The 15,857-nt window shown below is 35.8% G+C and overlaps 1 protein-coding gene across 1 annotated transcript in view; it reads right to left on the reverse strand.

The window, feature by feature from the left end:
• EFCAB3 (EF-hand calcium binding domain 3) overlaps positions 1-15,857 on the reverse strand; it is a 379,076-nt gene that overhangs the window by 360,625 nt on the left and 2,594 nt on the right. The window contains exons 3-8 of the mRNA XM_003270799.4: positions 12,212-12,283; positions 10,391-10,534; positions 9,783-9,854; positions 6,746-6,895; positions 4,783-4,827; positions 1,559-1,702 (exon numbers count right to left, since the gene is read on the reverse strand). Of these exons, the coding sequence (XP_003270847.3) occupies positions 1,559-1,702; positions 4,783-4,827; positions 6,746-6,895; positions 9,783-9,854; positions 10,391-10,534; positions 12,212-12,283 (627 nt within the window). The remainder of the gene's footprint in view (positions 1-1,558; positions 1,703-4,782; positions 4,828-6,745; positions 6,896-9,782; positions 9,855-10,390; positions 10,535-12,211; positions 12,284-15,857) is intronic.

A 15,857-nucleotide genomic window follows, 5' to 3' on the forward strand; every position in this document is an offset into this window, starting at 1 on the left:
TGCAGTGGCGCGATCTCTGCTCACTGCAAGCTCCGCCTCCCAGGTTCTGCATGCCTATTTTTGAAAGATGAAAGCAAATGTAAATTAAATAACTTGTCCAGGTCACAAGGTCAGGAAATGTTAGAGGTTGTATTTGAATTGATGCAGTCTAAGGCCAGAGGAGACAATGTTATTAGAATACACACATACATGCACATGTACATGTACAAACACACACACACACACACAGTCACAAGTTAAGTAAGGTGCAATAATGTGACACAGCAGACAATCTAGGGCTATAATTATATTAAGGAGACTTTGAGTTTAAACAAAATGGCAGACCTGGGTAGCACAGAAACCATCCCACTACAAACCCCTAGAGATGCTCTATGACATATAACATTCCATGGATGTGTGACTGAGTCATATGAAGGAAATAACAAAAAGTTAACTGGGAACTGAGATCCAGAATGCTAAGCATTGAGTACTAACACCAAAACTATCTTTGGGATAGAGATGAGACCCAGAAATGGCTAGGTCCTTGATTTAAATGCTCATACAGAGTCATAAAAAAAGATTCGAGCCCATAAAAATAAGAGTAGGAACTTAGCTATCAAATAAAACTGAAATGCTTAAAGGGTTTCAATCCTGGTTTTTTAAAAAAGAAATTAAAATATTATATTTATTGACTCACATAAACAAGGAGGCCTAAATCTTCCCAATTCTGAGAGACAGTGGAAAAAAAAAAAATCTCTTGTGAGAAATTGAAGGCCCAGCATGCATCTCATGTGGGTGTGAAGTCAAAATTTATACCACTCTGATGATGTGAGAAAACTGAGGTAAAAACATAAAAATTGATCTAGGTGAATAACAATCTGGGGAACCTGGCAAAATCAATAACTAAACTGTACTGGAGAGGTATTCTTAAACCTAGGACTCACAGGATTCCCAGACACAAATTGGTTAAGATAAGCCCAAAATAAAAGTTCACCAAAAACCAACAGAACTCCACAGCTTCTAGAAGTATTCCCAAATGATTTGACTTCCTAAAAGTAAATGTGTATAGGAAAGGAGATCAAGTACATATTACATGAAGTCAAAGACAGAAAAGAAAGGTAAATATGGACTACTTGAAAACAATCACTAAAACTAAATAACTTATTTTTAAATGTAGCGAGCCCTCCCATATTTTATTTGGTTAAAAATCAAAATGGAGCAAGTACTGTAAAAAAAAAAAAAAAATGAAAGCGGATCTCCTCTGAAAAAGATTGCATATCAAAATAAGCTGCTGTTGTCATGTTTTTATTTTATTATACAATTTATGGTATTTTTCCACCCATGCTTATAACTAATTAATGGTAATTAAATAAGCACATATAGTATCCATATGAGTATGAATAGATATGTTCAATAAATATTTAAATTAGTAGAGTGATTTGGCTCTAATTTGTATCAACCTAAGCCTCCAACAGAAAAATGACTCCCATTAGCATCTTATCCTTATAGGTACACTCTAAGACTATTTTTCATAAGTAGAAAAAAAATGAAAAGAATCTCAGGCCAAAAAAATGCTCACCACTGACGTTACAACAGTTAAGGGCTTCATTGAAGTCCTCCTCAGTTAAATTAACATTCAAACATTTCAAGGCATGCTCCAAATCAGGTATACCAATCTTCCCATTATCAACATGTGACAAGATGTTAGCAGCTTCTTTAATCTCTACAAAGATAAATGTATACAAGCTAGTATGGTGTAAAAAACATTCAAAATAATTTGTCCAAAATCTACCATAGGTAAACCTCGAATTAAATATTTATCTGAATCAAAATCTCTCCAAAGGAAACACAATATTTTCTATTTGTAACTGATGGCCCACTTCCCTCAAGCAGCACTTGAAACGAAAAAACATTATGGCAAAGAGAATAATATGATGGGCTATTGACATGTATTATAATAAGATTTTATCTTCATTCATTCAGCCATTAAAAACTGAATGAGCTACATGCCTCCCTGTACATGTAGATCTAAAGATTTCTACCACCTGATGATGTAAACAAAGGCTAAAATTTGAGATTGAAGCTCTTGATCCCCAGGGCCTCAGATAGTTCATACTGTGCTTTTGTGTGAATTGGGAAAAGGCACCTCCTCTCTATGCATTAGTTACAAAAAAGGGTACCTTTCACTAGGCAACTGCAATCCAGCACAGAGGTTCAAGGCTTGGGTATGAACTGCATTTCAGCCTCCACTTATGCTCTCTCAACAGGCACCTTTGTACAAAGCACAACTCATATAACCAAATGGGGCAGTCCTGTTGATCTCACACCAATTTAAAATATAAAACATAATCATTATGTGGTTTTCAATTTTTCTGGTTTTTGTCTGTTTGTTTGTTTTTGTTTTTGTTTTTGAGATGGAGTCTCACTCTGTCACCCAGGCTGGAGTGCAGTGGTGCCATCTCAGCTCACTGCAAATTCTGCTTCCTGGTTCATGCCATTCTCCTGCCTCAGCCTCCCGAGTAGCTGGGATTACAGGCATGTGCCACCACACATGGCTAATTGTTTTTATATTTTTAGTAGAGATGGGGTTTCGCCATGTTGGCCAGACTGGTCTGGAACTCCTGAGCTGAAGTGATCCACTGGCCTCAGCCTCCCAAAGTGCTGAGATTACAGGCGTGAGACACCAAATCCAGCCTAATTTTTCATCTGTACCATTTCTCAATCAATTTCTCCCTCAACCCCATATGTCTATGTTTCCATATGCTGAAAATTGTTGCATTACACCAGGAGATCTAAGCCTTCATGGAGATCACTTGGAAAGAACACCATAATATCATCTTAGACCTACATTCATTCTACTAACAGTTATTTTACAGCTTCTAAGATCAACAATAAAATATTCAGTCCCTCGTATCAAAGATTTTCAAGTAAATTCCTTGATAAGGGAGACTAAATCTGTCATATCTATAAACAAAATTATACCATATAGTAAGTGATATGAGAAAAATACACACACAAAATTATGGAAGCACTGAGAAGGTTCACCTAACCTAGATTTAAAAAGTGATGAACTCTGGGAAGGAAGTCTTATGGCATGAGAAATGACATTTGAGCTGAGTTGGGGGGGAAATGTCAGTTTGTCTGTCAGGGAATGTATCCAAAGGAAACAGTATATGCAAATAAATGCAAAAGCAAATAGAGCCAATTTAAATTGTGCTAAGTAGTATGACTACAGAATAAACACAAATGCAGAAATGATAAAGGGTGGGTCTGAAGAGATAAGAAGACATCTATTCAGTCATTCATTCAATAAATATTCATGAGTATGAGTTAATAACAAAAGATTTGGAACAATAGCATAGTAAATATTACATAAGTATCAGATGTTAATATTAGTTAACCTTAAGAGTCTAATTAAAGAGCCAAGCCTCTGCTAGGTCCTAGAGATACGATGGGAAGCAAAGTGGAGATATATTCCTTGGCCCAATGATACCAGGCAAGTGAGAGGAAGAGATATTAATCAAATAATCGAAAACAGAAATGGATATTTATAATATGAAATAAGTGCTAGGAAATGGACAGAATTTAATAAGAGTATATAACAAAGGAAACAAAAAATTCTGACCTATACTAGCCGCTGATGATAGGCTTTTCTATAATTGACTCATGGAGTCAAAAGAGATTATTCTCCAGCTTTCAGACTTAATGTTGTTTTCCCTTTTTGGTTTCAGACTTACTTGGGACCAATTATCCCTTTCTTCTCACTCATTTCTCCCTCTTGGAATGCATATGTCTATCCTATGCCTGTGTGTTTTGGAAGCATGTAACTTGCTAACATCACAGGCTTACTGCTGGAGGAGAATTTGCCTCAAGATGAATTGTGCCTTGAGTCTCACCCATCTGATTAAGATGAGACTCTGGAATTTGGAATTTTGAGTTGACACGGGAACAAGTTAAGACTTTTGGGGCTACCAAGATGGAATGAATGTATTTTGCACATGAAAAGGGCATGAATTTTGAGGGCCAGGGATGGAATGCTATGGTTTGATTGTGTCCCCCAAAGTTTATGTGCTGAAAACTTAATCCCCAATGCAACAGTGTTGACAGGTCGGGCCTAATAAGAGGTGATTAAGTCACAAAGGCTCTGCCCCTATGACTAGATTAATGTCAGTGATTTAGTTATTGCAAGAGTGGCCTTATTATGAAAGTAAGTTCAGTCTCCTCTTGCTCTCTTGCTCTCTCAAACTTTCTTGCCCTTCTGTCTTCTGCCATAGTATGACACAGCAATAAGGCCCTCACTAAATGTGGGCCTCTTGACCTTGGATTTCCCAGCCTCTAGAATTGTAAGAAATGAATCTCTCTTTTTTTTTTTTTTTTTAATACAAATTATCCAGTCTGTGGTATTCTGTTACAGCAACACAAAATGGATTACAACAGTAGGCAAAGAGGATCAGGGAAGAATATTCCAGGGAATAGAATATGAAAAAGTCTTGTGGTGGGAGGAAACGGGAGTATCTAAGGAACTAAAGTAAAGCCAATTTAGTTGAAGTACAGAAAAGAAGGATAATGGTATAAAATAACACTAGAAAGGGCATGGAGGATTTTAATTTTTATCCTAATAACAACAGGAAATGTTTGAAGAGTTATAAATGGGGGAGGTAACATGATTAGATTACTATTGTGAAAAATAGTAATCTGGCTGAAGTGGGCAGGAAAGATGAGAAATACATTGGTACTTGGCAATTATTCTAAAAAATATCTCTTATTATTGAAAATTTTCTCATATATAAAGTTCTTACTCACCGTTTACCTTTGGTAATTTTAGATTTGAAGCCTCTTTCCCAAAATCTGCAAATTCAGAGAGAGACATTACATAATGAGGAATGGCATCCTAATCTTACCCTGCTTGAAAGGAAACCAATGGATAGATTGAATACTTCTTTTCTCACTAACATTTATCATTGATAACCATTCCCTTCTTCTCAAAAGTTGTTCCCTGGCTCCCAAAATATCCATTCTTTCCTCATTCTTTGCTTACTTCTTGGGCTCCTTCATGGTTATCTTCCACCAACTCCTTAAATGTGGCAGTTCCTAATGTCACAGATGCTTCCTTTCTCCCTAAGGGTACAAGTTAATCTCCAGCCGGTCTATTCAATAAAATGCTTAATTATTAGTCTAAATTGTCCTTCTTGATCTCTTACCTACCTATCTACTATCTAGTCCTAGAATTTTTCCTAAGAACAAGTTGCAGTTATACCCATTCACTCCACATACTTCCTACAGAGATGCAAGTTGGTGTAGAGATCTGAGGAACAAACGATAGAAATAAAAACTGTCCATTTGCATAGATGGACTCTATTGTATTAAAGAACAGTTTAGAATAACTCACAGCTAGCCCAAGTATTACCTTGAAACAAACAGAGGTTAGAATACACACAAATTATATTTGCCTTAATTTGTATTTTTGTTTTAAGCAGGATAAACAAAACAAATAACTATAAAAAGTACTTTTAAAATAATAGGTTTGGACAATTTTACATGGTAACTCTAAACAAGATTTCTGAACCTAGGCACTATTAGTATTTTTGGCCAGATAATTATTGGGGGGGGGCAAGGGTATTATCCTGTAAATTGTAGGATGTTTAGCAGCAACCCTTGCCTCTATTCACTAGATGCCAGTAGTCCTCTCCCATCAGTTGTGATAACCAACACTGTCTCTAGATATTGCCAAATATTCCCCGGTGTGAGGTGGGGGGCAATGGGGGATTTGATTATACTTTTTATTTTGTATTTATTTATTTATTTGAGATGGAGTCTTGCTCTGTCGCCCAGACTGGAGTGCAGTGACAGGATCTTGGCTCACTGTAACTTCCGCCTCCCGGGTTCAAGCATTCTCGTGCCTCAGCCTCCCAAGTAGCTGCAACTACAGGCACGGGCCACCATGCCAGGCTAATTTTTGTATTTTTTTAATACAGACGGGATTTCACCATGTTGGTCAGATTGCTCTCAAACTCCTGACCTCAGGTGATCTGCCCGCCTTGGCCTCCCAAAGTGCTAGGATTATAGGTATGAGCCACTGCCCCCAACCTGATTACATTTTTTAGCTGAAGCTAAATTTAAAGGCAGGAAATGGCTTTCTAAATATAGGATAAAATCCATCTCAGTACATCCAAGCTGAGGGTATATAGATGGATCAGGTAAATTCTTTGTAAATAAAGTAAACAACAACTCAACACTTACGGTTGGCTACAGAAATAAACATTAATTTTTCAACAATACCTTGTACTTCTCAAAGGGCCTTTCATCCAAAAACACAAAGCTACAAAACCATTAAGACCTCTCTAAAACACATAAAAGGAAAAGGATTAACTTTGAAATAAAATTATTCTTCAAAGCCATGCAACAAATATATACATACTCTGAGACCAATTTTACAATCTAGGTCATCAGATCACCCAGGAATTTGATACTGTAATGACTAAATCTCTGTGGGCACATATAACATATAGACCTGAATATGGTCTACAGTAAAGCGTCCAACAAGTTTATGGTGTGATTTAGGGGCCAAGTATTAAGACTTAAATAATACTTGGTAAAATAGTTTGAAATCCTTGGATAAAAATTTAGAAGAACAGTAATATCAAACATTTAGACCAGACAGCCCATGGCTGACCTCCCTAAATTAAAAAACAAACAAAAAAAACCTAAATAAAATTCAGAAGAAATTTTTTATACAAGCTGCTGGTTGTCTGCCAAATCAACTCACCTTCAACAAAGGAGTCATCCATTACTTCTTGAAGTATGTCATCAGTAAAAGAAAGCCTATCAGTGTTTTCAAGTACATCTGGATTTTTGTCTTTGTCAAACTGACAATTTTCTTTCATGGAATCCAATGTATTGATAGTCTCATTCAATGCTACAAACAGAGAATATACATACAACATGTAATTCAGTCCATGGATCTAAGTCTTTTGAGCATAACAATAAAATTGATGGCCTCTTTTGAGATCTACACTGTTGAATAAGGCAGTCACCAGCCACATGTGGCCATTTAAATATTTAGAGTGGTCCATTCTCCACTCTAATAATTTTCTATAACCCTACTTCAATAGTTTTCTCCACTCCAATAGCTTTCTATTTGTAGCTCTAATAGTTAAAAATAACCCTTTTCTTTATTCTTAAAATTGATTTGTTAAATGTCTGGGTTTGAGGTGAGCTATTCTGCTACAGACAAAAGTATGTTAAAGTTTCCCTAGTTATTCTGTTAATAAGCACACCATTTCAGTAAAGTCCCCTTCATTCCTCATAACTCCTCCTAAATGCCAATTTTTCTCTTTCCTTCCCTGCATCCCTTGTTCCTGTCAGCTAACTTCACCCATTTTAGAGAATCATCATAGCCTCTTATGTTTAGCACAGTAACAAACATTTGGACTAAGAAGACCGTGGCTGACCTCCCTTGATTTAAAAAAATGTTAAAAGTTCACATTTCCAAAGTATATTTCTAAAAAGGCATCTCTCAGGATTTTGTTCTATGATATAGTCATTTGTCATTGGTAAGACGTTTCAAATATAGGTCAGTGAAGAAGAGTTGAAGGGTATTTGAGTCTAGAGAGAAGATTCATTTAGTGGCAAGGAAAGAGAACATGTGAGTTATCTTGACATTTCTGGAAGGCTATTAATGGGAGGAAGAGTCCAAATGTTAAATATGGTTCCAGGAAATTTCCACCAAATATGTGGAATAATGTTCTAGTTCTATAGCTGTCGAAAATTATAGAATGAGCTACTTCAAAAAGTCATAAGGACTTCCAAGACAAAGAGTGAAATGTGTGAATGTACCTTACCTAGCCTATCCCTGCAACCAACTAATTTTGATTTTGATTTTTAAATAGTAAATATAAAAGTTGAGGGAATTCTGTCTCTAATGAACTAGGGAACTATCAAACCCTCTATTACAGACCTCGTTCTCTGACCACAATAAAATACAACTAGATATAAACAACAAACTTAAGGCAACAATGACATTTAAATTGCTTTGAAATTTGGCCGGGCGCGGTGGCTCATGCCTGTAATCCAGCACTTTGGGAGGCTGAGGTGGGCGGATCACAAGGTCAGGAGTTTGAGACCAGCCTGACCAACATGGTGAAACACCGTCTCTACTAAAAATACAAAAATTAGCCAGGCATGGTGGTGTGCTCCTGTAATCCCAGCTACTCAGGAGGCTGAGGCAGGAGAATCGCTTGAAACCGGGAGGTGGAGGTTGCCGTGAGCCGAGATTGCTCCACTGCACTCCAGCCGAGGCGACAGAATGAGACTCCATCTCAATAAATAAATTAAATAAATAAATTGCTTTGAAATTTAAAGTTTCCTCCTAAATAACTCTCAGATCAAGGAGAAAATCAAAATGCAACTGGAAATATTTATAAAATAACCATAATAATAGCCTAACAAGTCAAAGACTGTTAGATACACCAAAGTTTCACTAAAATGAAAATTGACTGCCTTAAACATGTTTATTACCCAGTAAGAAAAAAAAAGTAAATAAATAATTTAAACAAGAAATTAGAAAAACTATTAAATGAGCATAAGGGAACAATATAAAGGACTTACTAAAGATAAAATCAGAAATTAATTTTTAAACTATAAATAGAAACACTAAAGATAAACCCAAGAGCTAGTACTTTAAAAACAGAGATAATAGAACATTCAGTAGCAAAGAAAAGTTATACATATATATATATATTTAAGAATGAGAAAATAACCATATATACAAAAAAATGAAAAGAATTAGAAGTGCATAGGGCTGTCCTAACAGTCTAAGTCATTTTAACCTCAATACAATTTAAAATTTCCTAGAAGAATCAAATTACCAAACTGACAAAATGAAACAAAAGATGGCAAAAAGCAATCCACCAAAGACAAAGTCAAAAAATCAAAAATAAACTAGAAAAAAACCTGAAATGGGTAAGACAAAGTATTAATGCTCCTATCAGAATTTTTAATAAATAATACCCCCTGTTGATAAAAGTGTGAATTTCCACAAACCTTTAGGAGGGTAATTAGGCAGTAGCTTGTTAACATTTTACATCTAAAAATACTTTGGCCCAGCAAGTCCGCTTCTAAGGAATTTGCCCTACAGAAAAATTGTGTGCAATGTGCACAAAGATATACGTACAAGGATACTCACCAAATGTTTGTAATAGTAAAAAATGGCAATAACCTAAATATTTATTAAAAGTATTGTGGACAAAATTATAGTTCATTCCTCTAGTATAACATTATGCAGTCTTTTAAAAGAATGAGGTAGGTTTACATAATATAGTGGAACACAGAATTATATCTAAGATATACTGTCATATATTGCACTCAAGTTGTGCAATATTATGGACAGATGTAAAGAAGAAAGCCTAAAAGGATATTTACCAAACCTTCATAGGGATAGTTCTGAAGGGTAACATTAATGTTATAAGAGACTTGCACTTTATACTTCTTACATTCCTGGTCATTTAAGTTTTTTATAGCATTAAAAATAACCATTCATATAATAAAGGTATCTTATTTTAACTATTGGAAAAGATCATAATCTTGTTATTTTTCCAATCTCCAATCACAAATATACAATTCTTAAATTTCAAAATAAAATGTAGGAAGTTCCCCATAACTGAAGTGTTCAAGTACACATGAAGCAAACATTTGGCACAGATACTATAAAGAAGATTTAAACACCAAATTTAGGGTTTTACTAGGTGAACTTTGAATAAGTTCTGTATCATTGCCTTCAAACAGTTTTACCATAAAGCTCTTACCAATATAATTGGAAAATTTCTGGGTGTCCCTCAAAGCCCTCATATAGTCTTTAATGTTCACCATGTTATCTTCTGCAAGGAAAAGAGAGAGATGACAAACAAGAACCCCTAGACAAAGTAATACTTAAAGGCTAGTATCAAAATTAGCATATGACTTATATATTTCTTGAACATTTTATTTACAAGGTACTTTTAGATTCATTTTCATCCATTAAGCCTCGCAATAACCCTACAATGTTGTAGGTATACTAGTTCTGATTCTACCTATAATGGGAACTGAAGTACAAAGAAAGCCCCAGTAACTCTGACCAGTAATTTGGTCAAAGGTGGCAAAGCTAGGATTTCTATTCACAGAACTTGAATTCCTAAGATGTTCTTCATTCATTAAATCAAGATAGCAATGAGGACAGAGTATTCTAACAAGCCGACTTCCACAAAATCTAGACCCGCTTGTATAGAAGTATTCTCGTAACTGCAAAAGAGGAAATTAAGAGGAAAGGCTCCATTTCAAAGATTACATTTATAGTAACATAAGCAAATACCTATAGACCTTGCACATCTTTACTCATACAAAAAAAAAATCTGAGAGTAATATTTAAAATGCCTACCAGAAACAAAATCTGATTGAAGAATTTTCTCTACCTCTTCTTTAGGTGACTTAATCCCAATATTTCTTAGAAAGTCTTCCAAGTTCTTCCCAGCTATCATGTCACCTTCAAGCAAATCAGCAGCTAAGACAACTTCCTGTAACTCTATAAATAGAAAAAAGTTAACTGATAAAAAGCAGTAGCCATCACTCAAGACATTTGTTAGTGGAAATCCATAGTTTATTATTGTATCCTGAACTGAGGAATAAGAAATCTCAGAGAGAAATTATCCCCTCATAGAATTCTATGGCCAGCAGCACAATGTGCAGAGTTCTCTTGATCTATCACATTTCTCTGGTGCGTTTATAAAATTTGCACAACCAAAATCACTCATATAGCTGAATTTTTCACTGCAATTATACAAAGTAATTATTTTGCTGAGGACCTGTAATGGTATCAAATAAAATTAACTCATCAGATATAGGCGAAATAACTTTCAGAATTATGAAAAATGTAAAATAGAGGACAAGATTTACAAGGGCTCATTCAGTTGTCCTTTTCAATTCACCAGGACCCAATTGTACCCTAGCGTCTGGAATGTTGCTTTATTTCCAGCAGTGGTTAAGTCAGACAAACATTCAAAGTCTGGCTCCAGGATTTGTAACCTGGAACTGTGCAACTGTGAGCAAATTATTACTTAACATCTCTTTCGTCTAAAATGGGATAATACTATTATCTATCTCACAAGGTTGATGTGGAGAGTTAATATAATAATGTATAAAAAGTACTTAAGATAGCATTAGACATATACTAATGCCTCAATAAATGTCATATTTATAGAATAAAATTAGTTTTATTATTATTATTAAAGTCAACAGAAACTAGCTGCAAATGGTAATCACAGTTTAAGCCTTATGTCCTGCCTCACTTTCTATTCCTCTAACATCACTGGGAGGCACCTACAGATGGCAATCTGAGCTTTGCTGACACCCAAAAAACCTGTATCAGCTCTGTTTTCTTGCCTTAGCACTTGATTTCCTTTAAAAACAGTTTCTTTGCACAACCACCTTGAGTAGAGTCTGCTCATCCTCCCATGCTCCACATACTGTAAGACCAGGAAGCAGAATAGCATTTTCCTGTCTTTCTGCTGCTGCTATCAGGCCATTTTAGTTCCACCTTCAGTCAAACCTTATCCCTCTCCCTTGAGACTCAGGCCTGTTATTCAACTATGCCACTCTCCTGACAACAGTATTGATTACTGTCTGATCACTCCTTCACATTCTCTGAGGTTTTTGGCGCTTTGATCATAATCCTCCTTCTACCTCTCATCCCAATATCATCCAATGACAATAAGGATGAGCCTGGCCTCAGAACACTTTGACCTCTTAACTTCAAAAGGCCTTTATTTCCTTTCCAAAGTCATCCACACCAATGGCTACCCTTAATCCTTATCATTACCTATAATTGTCTATTCCACCTCTAAAATCTTAAATTGCAAGGTCAGACACTGACCATATTCCCTTAAAATTATATGTGTAGATACTGAAAGAAGGCATAGAACTTCATACTATGCCTATTCTCTTGGCTCCTCCAAGTTCTTTAACAAATAGTCTAGACAGAGTAAACCAGCTTTATCAGTTAGTAATGAAGGATACATTCTGAAAGCCAAGTTCCTATATGCCAGCCAATGTTTAATCAAAACCAAGTTTCATCTGCGTACAAACATATCAATGCCAACATGTTAACCAGAAATTAGGTGAACACACAGCATTAAAAACAAAAACAAAAACAAGTCCTTTCAATAAAAGTAAATCTAACCGTTATAAATAATTCAGTACTTACCTTCTAACCTGGCGGCATCACGCATTTTCCTTACTACTTTTGCAAATTCTTCAAATTGTACTTTGTCACCTTCTGTGAGAAAAAACACTTTTAATAGACCAACCTCATTTAGCAAAAGTCAGATCCAATAAAGCAACCTATAAAAATATAAACCATTTGATGCACTCATAAGAATCATATTTCCTTTTCATATTTTTGAATAACCAAAGGATTAATTTTATGGGATTAATAAATATTAAGACTATAGAAGTCAGGCTGACAGCTGGGCGTGGTGGCTCACGCCTGCAATCCCAGCACTTTGGGAGGCTGAGGTGGGTAGACCATGAGGTCAGGAGTTCAAGACCATCCTGACCAATATGGTGAAACCCCATCTCTCCTAAAAAATACAAAAATTAGCCGGGTGTGGTGGCATGTGCCTGTAGTCCCAGCTACTCAGGAGGCTGAGGCAGCAGAATTGTTTGAACTGGGGAGGTGGAGGTTGCTGTGAGCCAAGATCTCACCACTGCACTCCAGCCTGGGCAACAGAGAGAGACGCCATCTCAAAAAAAAAAAAAAAAAAAAGAAGTCAGGCTGAGTTCTCAATGTCAATCAATCACTGGAAACAATATAATCCATATTCCCAAAATATAAAACCAAGACATATTCCTAGACAAAATTGAGACATACCTCAGTCTTAGTTTTGTCTTTCAATTGTTTGAAGATAAAAATTCTATACCAGAAAACTTTAAAGACTTCTTTCAGTGCCTGATAGGCCTATGACTACGATTTCTGATATGTGTTTACACTCATTTCTTACACAGTACACAAGTACTAGATTACAAAGTTACAGTGATGAACACAGGAAACAGAGCAGCTTTGTTTTCCCAGCTAGGAATAAGGAAGCTTAGGATTTAGAAATATTATAGTTTATTATCATAGACTAGAACAAAGCACAACAAGCAAAATGTGTCACCAGCAGATAAAAGCCTGAACAGGGCTTAAGTATATAGCTCAATTAACAATGTCTCACCTTCTATCTACTTTAGCTTTAAATTAACACTTGAACTTTTAGGAACTATTCTTTAGAGTAAAAACGCATGTCTTTATTGCAGTATTTTTGCTGCTTTGGTCATTTAGTAGAGTCCTATATATCACTAACTGTAAAGGCTCTGTCCCTGAATCTGTGTTCTCTCTCTGATGGGAGAAATGGTAGAGAAGGATAGAAGTGTTCGCACATTCCATTCCTCATGCTTCTTTTATACTTTTATACCACTCAGGATGGCCTTCCACTAGCTTCACATCAATCAACAAGGTTGCATAATCAAATATTCTAAGACCATGTTATATAAAGACGTTCTTAATTAAGTGTCTTCAACTTAAAGTAGCTTAAAGATTAGCTTAAAGTAGGCAACAGGTACTGTAACTCAGTCACCTAAATGGAGTCCCCTCTGAATCTAGTTCTTGGTATGTATAATCAAGTAGAACTAAATCACAGCTACTTAGAATTCTGGAAGGAAAGGAAGGGAAGGGAAGGAGAGGAGAGCAGAGGGGAGGAGAAGGGAGGGAATCGAAGGAGGGAGGGAGAGCGGGAAGGGAAGGGAGGGAGAGAGGCAAGGAGGCAAGGAGGCAAAGAAAGAAAGGAAGCAGGAAGCCATCTAAGGTCAACAGGTACTGATAACACTAACAAAATTTACAGCTAGCTTTGGACCTGTTTACCAAGGGACCCAAATCTGTAAGCATGACCTGTGATCTCATTTGATCCTTAGGTTCATATAACTTGCTGAAATAGAATAGCAACTACCAATATTAGGAAGGATTTCCTGGATATCTTTAAATAAATCCTGTGAAAAGACATGTGGATGGATAGAGCTGCTGTCAAGAATTTGTAGCTCAATTATTCTTTGCTAAACCACCAAAACAGGGTTAATCACAGGTGATGCCAGGTTGTAAAGTTAGAGCCTGAAACAAAGATTCAGATCTGGCTTCAATGGATATTGCATAAAAAATCATGAAGATAAGTTCAGAGTCTTGTTGCCAAGCCGAAAAGAAAACGAAGTTATTAAGCTAATTTCAAACACATCAGATATCAGAGTCAGGAGAAACAGAGAATATCAGTTTAAGTTTAAAAATCTAAAACAAATAAAGCTAGAGAAACCACCAGCAGAGAAGAGATTGTCCCAGGCCTTAAATGCCTAACAACACCTATTAATGATTTCCTCTAATTCTTAGCCTATGGATTCAATGTCTCACATTCACCTTGACCATTTTCCATACCATCTTACCTATTTTTGCTCAACACCAACTTTCTTCACTCAGGTCTTTCAGAAGAAACAAGAGAGCTCATAAGCTACATAACTAGATATTTGGGAAGCATTTCTGAATATGCCAAATGATAAATTATCTTTTCTATTTTTCAATGCTTTTTTTGTAATCATCATAAAATTATTTTTTAATTTTAAATATATTTTAAAATATTAAGGAGTCAATATGGAATACCACCAATAACCAAGAACTCACTCTTCAATTTCACTAGAGAGAATCTGAATCAGTTGTTTTTCAAGTTTTTTTTTCTGGTCAAAATAATACCCTAGATCAGTACTTTTAAGTTCTTTCTTATATTTCTAAGGTCTTATGGAGCTGTTTCAGCAGTCCACTTGGTCATTTCTCCCACTTTGGTCAGAGAAGCTCAACTTTAATTTTTATATATTAGGATACTGTATAAGATTTAATCTGGAAAAAAAGCATTCTGCTTTAACAATATCAAATATAAACAAAAATAACAAATCTCAAAATTTTGCAAACCACTGCATTAAAATAAGAACTAAATACCTTTGTACTAAGTGCACAATGTTAAAAGAAGAAATGATATGACAAATGGCGTACAGATACAGTTTGCAATATCATGTGTGTATTTAGGCTTAAATTGTAAAATCTGCATTTTATATACTGTCTTTTGCTTCATAAGTACAGAATAATAAACACAGGCCTGGTGCGGTAGCTCATGCCTGTAATCCCAGCACTTAGGGAGGCCAAGGCCAGCAGATCGCCTGAACTCAGGAGTTTGAGACCAGCCTAGACAATATGACAAAATCCCGTCTCTACAAAAAACTAGCCAGGCACAGTGCTGTGCACCTGTAGTCCCAGCTACTTGGGAGGCTGAGGCAGCAGAATCGCTTGAATCGGGAGGCAGAGGTTGCAGCGAGCCAAGACTGCGCCACTGCACTCCAGCCTGGGTGACAAAGCAAGACCTTGTCCCCTCCAAAGAAAGAATAATAAACACAATATATGAGTTTTTATTATCATAAAAAATACTTTTCTAGTTACTTTCATATCTCATAAAATAATACTTCATTGGTCTGGTTCAAATAAATGCTATTACTTTCTGTGGTACATGTTGCCTATAAATTCCATTAACTTTAACAAAAGAACCTGAAGCACTGCCACAGAGAAAAAGGGAAGAAAATCTATATTATTGGGCAGAAATTAGCCTTCTTTTTATCATCAACCTTTTCACCTCAAATCTTCCAATAAACAAAATAATCAATACATTTAAAGCCCAAAACTGCTAGCCTCAACTAAACAGAAGCTTAATGGATGAAAAGGATAATAAATGATTACAGAAAAAGTTCTTTGACAAAGACCCCTGACAGCATGCTCATGTTACTAA

The sequence above is a fragment of the Nomascus leucogenys genome, chromosome 19, assembly GCF_006542625.1.
Source record: "Nomascus leucogenys isolate Asia chromosome 19, Asia_NLE_v1, whole genome shotgun sequence".
NCBI classification, from domain to species: domain Eukaryota; kingdom Metazoa; phylum Chordata; class Mammalia; order Primates; family Hylobatidae; genus Nomascus; species Nomascus leucogenys.